Source organism: Musca domestica, unplaced genomic scaffold, assembly GCF_030504385.1.
Source record: "Musca domestica strain aabys unplaced genomic scaffold, Musca_domestica.polishedcontigs.V.1.1 5, whole genome shotgun sequence".
Classification (NCBI taxonomy): Eukaryota; Metazoa; Arthropoda; class Insecta; order Diptera; family Muscidae; genus Musca; species Musca domestica.
Window position 1 is genome coordinate 20,508,945 of NW_026712346.1, and position 6,414 is coordinate 20,515,358.

Consider the following 6,414-nt stretch of genomic DNA (forward strand, 5'->3'; position numbering starts at 1 on the left):
TGAGTGTGATGGTGGACAACTTGCTCTTAGAGCCCAAACAAAATCCAAGATCACTTTTTTTTACCTTGAATGTTGTAGCTGGCAGAAACGTTGAAAACGGTTGGAACCCAAATCCAGAGTAATGAAAAAAAGCTTTTATATTTCGCTATATTAGAATTCTTTTTATTAGGATGGTACTGGATTTGGACTGTCAGGTTCCAGAGTCGAATTAGAATAGAATTCAATAAGACGCGGAAATTAGACTCCCAATATGGCCATTAGAGAAGGCCGATAAAAAGAAAATATGAAAATGGGAAAAGGAAAAACATAGAATAATTATCTTAACTTCGATAACAGTTCGAATGGATAGTACAATAACAATGGTGCTATTCATATTTAAGATACAGTTTAAGGAAATGAAAATGGTTTACGTTTTGACGTAAACATTCCGCCCCCCATGGCAAGGGGACATGACAATTATATAATCAATTCATTTAGGACTAAATTCATATGACTAAATGACTTAATGCATAACTTATTATATCATAATACAATATGTCTTTTCAAGCGATTTCAATTGGCATATTAGTATTTAAAAAAAAGGTATCGTAAATTCAGAATAAAAGTGGTGGAAGAGAGTACAATTATTTGTATTAATTTGAAAATGTTCCATATAGCACTAATCCGAAAAGGGTATTTTGAGCTGTAGGAAGTCCATGGCGAATAAAGATGCCGTCGACAATAATTTTGGAATATATGTCAACACCAATGACGATATCAACAGAAGCTGCCTTATAGAATTTGCTATCTGCTAGGACGAAGTTTTTGAAACTGAGTTTTGAAGACTCGGGCAGCGATTGTTTAGGAGTTGTAATTCCAATCCTGTTCCTCATTCGCAATATAGCCTCTATCTTTGTCTTGGAATCGACGCAGGATGTCAAGGTGACGGGGCACATAACTTCATCTTCCAACTCGAGCGTAGACAACCCCAACTTATCTACGAAGCGTTTGGAAATGCAGCTCATGGGGGCCGCGGAATCCAATAAACACCTTGCCAACTGTGTGCTATTTGCTCCGTTGATTTTGACGACTGCAGTAGGAAGAAGAGGGGTGGCATTCTGCCTAAGAAGTGCCGACAAAGAGGTAATACTGGATGTCGATGTTGACCTCGGTATTGAGCCGGTAGTGGCTGAAGAGTCCTTGGGGGTGGTGATATCAAGAGGGGTAACCATCTTATTGGTATTTTTCGTCGAGGATGATTTGGCCTTTTGTAACCTTGGGTGTTGATGTAACAAGGAGTGGTGCTTTTTGTGGCAATATCCACATCTTGTGATGGTAAAACAGGTGCCCTGTGAATGGGTATGCGCCAGGCAGTTCATACAGTACCCATATTTCTTGACCGCATTTAACCTTTCTGCGGAGTTCATGGCACGAAATTTCCAGCACGATTTCAGAGGATGTTTTTTGCGGCACAACCTGCAGGCAAATTCCGAATAACGAGAAGACGAAGGACCCTTCATTGTAATATTGTAAATAAATAACTGAAAAAAAGGAATGAATTAAAAAAAAAAGAAGAATGGAATTGAATTGAACTAAAATAGAAAATGGAAAAATTATTTGTCTCAGGCTTTGTATGAGGATAAAGTCTAATGCTAGGAACACAATTGGAGCGAACGACGAATTTTTTCGCGGCGTATGTTCGTCGTCAAAAATAAAACACATATGTGTATATGGAAGTGCACACAATCACGGCACCGGCGAAAATTTCGTCGGTCGCCGCGAACTCAATTAGCTTTATTTCTATTTCATACGCCGGCGACCGGCGAACAAAACAGTACAAGGTGGCCATACTTGTACGAATTTTATGTGTTTTAGTAAATAAAGTTACTTTTTACTTTAAAATTTGTTATGGTCACTCTACTATCTGTTACTCGTATAAAAAAAAACATAATTAATTTGTTTATTTATTTGTGTACTTGCGCCTGAGTGAAGATGGATATCAGTGAATTTATAATAGAGAAGATGGACATAAGTGAAATTATAATAGAGAACGTAAAGAATTATGTGTTCTTGTATAATTCATTGTAGTCAACAAATGAGCAAAAAGTAAACAACTTCATCAGCTGTTTTATAATTTCGTCGGTATTGTGTTCCATACGACGAATTTTTGCGGCTCATTTTGTCGCCGCGTAGGGCGAAATTCGTCGTTCGCTCCAATTGTGTTCCTAGCATAAGACTGGTTATCTGGTAAGATGACCAGCTTTGTAATTGGCCGGGTGATTCTTCCCTTCTGAGTGAGAATGTCAGCAACGCGCACTTTCTGATCATTGCCATGATAGACACGAATCACTCTGCCCAAACGCCAACAGGTCGGAGGGAGATTTTCTTCCTGAATAACCACCAGCATATTTTCTTCGACATCGCGTTCTGGACTTTTCCATTTAGTCCTTTTATGAAGTTCCTTCAGATATTCAGTCTTCCATCTGCTACAAAAATGTTGATACATTGATCGGAGTCGTTGCCAGCGATTTTGAATAGAAATGGATGACTGGGAAATTTCTGGTTCTAAGGGAGATAGTATAGGAGAACCGATTAAAAAGTATCCAGGAGTCAATGCGGTGAAATCTGATGGGCTTTGAGAAGATGGGGATATTGGTCTAGAGTTTAGACACGCCTCAATTTTAGTCAGTAAGGTTTGAAATTCTTCGTATGTGTATTTTGTATTGCCAGCAACTTTGCGGAAATGTTGTTTGAAACTTTTTACGCCGGCTTCCCAGAGTCCACCCATATGACGAGCTCCGGGAGGTATGAAATGCCATGTCAAATTTTGGTGGGCGTAATTAGACATTAGAGCTTGATTCGAGGTATCGATAAAATTTTTTGCGATCCTCTTGGAAGCTCCGACAAACGTAGTTCCGTTGTCAGAGTGCAAATGGAGTGGACAACCACGACGGGAAACAAAACGGTTAAAAGCTGCCAGAAAATTGGATGTGGATAAGTCGGATGTTGCTTCAAGGTGAATTGCCTTTGTGGAAAAACAGACAAACACACACACATATCCTTTGGTAATCCGACAATATCTTCCAGTATAGCTCTTGATATCAAAAGGTCCTGCAAAATCCAAACCGGTATGTGTGAATGGTCGGGATATTTCACATCTTTCTGGAGGCAATGCAGCCATCAACTGCTTTTGGCATCTTTTCTTATATATGACACAGATCTTGCAATTTCGTATAATGGATTTTATAAGATTTTGAACCTTTGGTATCCAGTATTGTGTACGGACCAATCGGAGGACAAGTTGATTGCCCCCGTGTAGACTTATCAAATGGATATATTGGACTAATAGTTTGGAATATTGACAGTTGTATGGAACAATTATAGGATGTCTCTCGTTGTAGGATAACTCTGGACATACTTCAAGTCGACCGCAAATTCGCATTAGACCTTCAGAATCTAAGAAGGGATTCAAACTCAATAGTTTACTAGAAAAAGGAATCGGTCTTTGGATACTCAGCGCCATGTACTCATTTGGGTAAAATAGCCTTTGGTATATGGATATCAGCTTTGAGCGAACATGGATGATTTCTTGAGCTTCTATGACGTTACCATAACGTCTATTATTGGTCTTATATCGTGGATGAGTACCATTTATAAAACGATATACATACGCCATAATCCTTAGAGCTCTTGGGTAGGAAGAAAAATTCGTTAGGTAATCGTGGAAGTTTTCGAAATATGCAAAATGTGTCTTTACCGACTTCTTCTCTAATTCAGTTGGTTGGACATCTTGATTAGAGTAATTTTCCCAAGGAGTGTCAAATTCAGATAACCATGCAGGACCTCTCCACCAAAGATCATTTTGGATTAGATCCTGTGGATAGACACCTCTACTCGCGAGATCGGCGGGGTTGTCCTCTGAACTGACGTGGTGCCATTTTGGTGGATCGACAGTTTGGATGATTTTAGAAATTCGATTTGCCACAAAAGTATTCCAATGACATGGTTGTTTTGCTAACCATGAAATCACAATGGTGGAGTCCGTCCAGCAATGTAATGAGTGACGGTGAACGTCGAATTGAGGCACTAAATTGTCAATTAACTCAGCAAGGAGAGTAGCTGCACATAATTCCAGTCTAGGAATAGATAGGGACTTAATCGGTGCTACTTTCGTTTTGGAAGCCACTAAGTGGGTGTACACAGTAGTTGGAGAAACAATTCGAATGTATAGTACTGCGGCATAAGCCCTTTCTGATGCATCCGAAAACCCGTGAAATTCAATTTCATGGTCTGGGACAAAGTTAAACCAACGTGGAACACGAATCTCATTGATGGAAGAAAATGAAGACTGAAATGCTTTCCATAAGTCAATTGATTCTGGTGATATCTCTTCATCCCAACCCACTTTATCTAGCCATATTTTTTGCATAATTATCTTGGCTAATACAATGACCGGCGAAATCCAGCCAGCAGGATCAAATAGTCTTGATATTTGGGAAAGAACCTCTCGTTTGGTATAAGTATGGGGAGAAAATGCAATGGAGGAGAAATAAAACTGATCAGAATACGCATTCCAACGAATGCCTAACATTTTAGCTGCACAATGTGCGTTAAAGTCTAAAAAGCCATCATTAAGAAGATCATCGGGTGACAAGTCCGAGAGAATTGTTGTTGAATTGGAGGTCCATTTTCGCATGTTGAATCCTGCGGACTTCAGTGATAGGATTAATTCACGTACGGTTGAAATTGCTGTGTGTATGTCATGTGCCCCTGCAAGTGCATCATCCACATACATGCAATTCTTCAAAACATGACTAGCTAATGGATATGAATCATGGACGTCATTGGCTAGTTGAATCATCGTACGTATCGCAAGATACGGTGCACAGTTAACACCAAAGGTTACAGTTTTCAACTCGTAATCCTTTATTGGTTCAGTTGGATTCTGGCGGAACAGGATTCTCTGAAAGTGGGTGTGAGAAGGAGACACAAGGATTTGGCGATACATTTTCTCTATATCACCACTGAAAACATAGCGATAAAAACGCCACTTAAGGATGAGAATAGTCAAGTCGTTCTGTAAGGCTGGACCAGTATACAAAACGTCATTTAGACTTGTACCATTCGATGTTGCGTAAGAAGCATTGAAAACCACACGGACTTTAGTGGTAGAACTATCTGGCTTCACAACAGCATGATGCGGCAAATAGTAGTGATCGGGAAATTCTGAGATTGTAGGAGGTAGAACAGGAATCATATGTCCTAATTTGACGTACTCTTTATAGATCATATTCTCTTTTCAATTCTGGATTTTTTAGCAGACGACTTTCATTCCGAATATATTGGGCCATCGCACCTTTTCTCGACTGACCTAAGGTTAGTGAATCGGAATATTCGTCTTTAAACGGAAGCGAAACAGTATACCTTCCATTCCCATCTCTAGTTGTCGTTCTCTGATAAATTTCTTCACATTGTCTATCTGCTTTGGACATTACACGCTGTTGTGGAATATTCTCCACCTCCCAAAATTTCAGAAGACTTTTTTCTAAAGAAATTTCGCAGAAGTACGATACACATGTAGAGAAGGACTTTGGAGCTTTGGTTGGAATGGGGCCAGTGAGGATCCATCCGAATACGGTCTCCTGGGCGAATAAGGATCCGCAAATCGCTCGCTGGCACCCAGATAACATGACAGAAGGAAGTAAATCTGCGCCAATTAGGATATCAATCTTGGAGCTTCGGTAAAAATACGGGTCAGCTAAGTCTAACTTTGGTAGCGAATAGAGAATATCAGACCCTATTGTGCAGGTTGGAAGGTTATTAGAAAGATGAGGCACAATTAAGGCTGAAACATCGATCTCGAAAGCTTTATCCGCATAGGAGCCCAGGATAAAGCGACATTCTTTTTGAACAGCAGCTGAAACCGTGTTATTAAGGCCTGATATGATAGCGGATGTAGGTTTGGAAGGTAACCTGAGGGCATTGGCAAGGTTTTGAGATATAAAGGTACCTTCTGAACCTGAATCTATGAGGGCCCTCGCTATATAACCAACACCTGCATGAATAACTTTTACTACAGCGGTACCAAGCAAAACGCCGTTTGAATTAACCGCGAAACAATTTTGAATAACATCGGTTGAAGAGTTAGTGGACTGTATGGAGGAATTTGGAGAAGCTTGGAATGCAAATGTCCTAGGCGTTTGAAGTGGTGTATTGGAAGCTGCAGGAGAAGTACTAACGGGTATATTTTGTTGCTCAGCATCCTTATGGAGGAGAGTATTATGTCGTTTTTGACATTTGAAGCAAGAATTTTTGCTTTTACAATTTTTGACAGCATGGGAGCTGGAAAAACAATTTAGACAGAGATTGCTGGCCTTTATTTCCGCCAATCTCTGTGCGTAATTAAATGCTAGGAACCGAGGACATTTCCTTATT

At 39.9% G+C, this 6,414-nt stretch overlaps 1 protein-coding gene across 1 annotated transcript; it reads right to left on the reverse strand.

The window, feature by feature from the left end:
- Positions 1-165: 165 nt before the first annotated feature.
- LOC131805082 (uncharacterized) lies at positions 166-4,610 on the reverse strand. The gene is made up of 3 exons (XM_059128328.1): positions 3,737-4,610; positions 2,217-3,668; positions 166-187 (listed from the first exon to the last, which is right to left on the reverse strand). The coding sequence occupies exons 2-3, from the start codon at positions 3,653-3,655 to the stop codon at positions 166-168; spliced, it is 1,461 nt and encodes a 486-aa protein (XP_058984311.1). The 5' UTR covers positions 3,656-3,668; positions 3,737-4,610.
- Between the last annotated feature and the right edge of the window lie 1,804 nt (positions 4,611-6,414).

Bases quoted from the DNA above. Each gene is read 5' to 3' on its own strand.
- LOC131805082 (XM_059128328.1), bottom strand. From the start codon at position 3,655: ATGGCGTATGTATATCGTTTTATAAATGGTACTCATCCACGATATAAG. The intron at 188-2,216 runs GTCTTATGCTAG...GGAACCTGACAG, and splicing joins GTCATCTTACCAGATAACCA to TCCAAATCCAGTACCATCCT.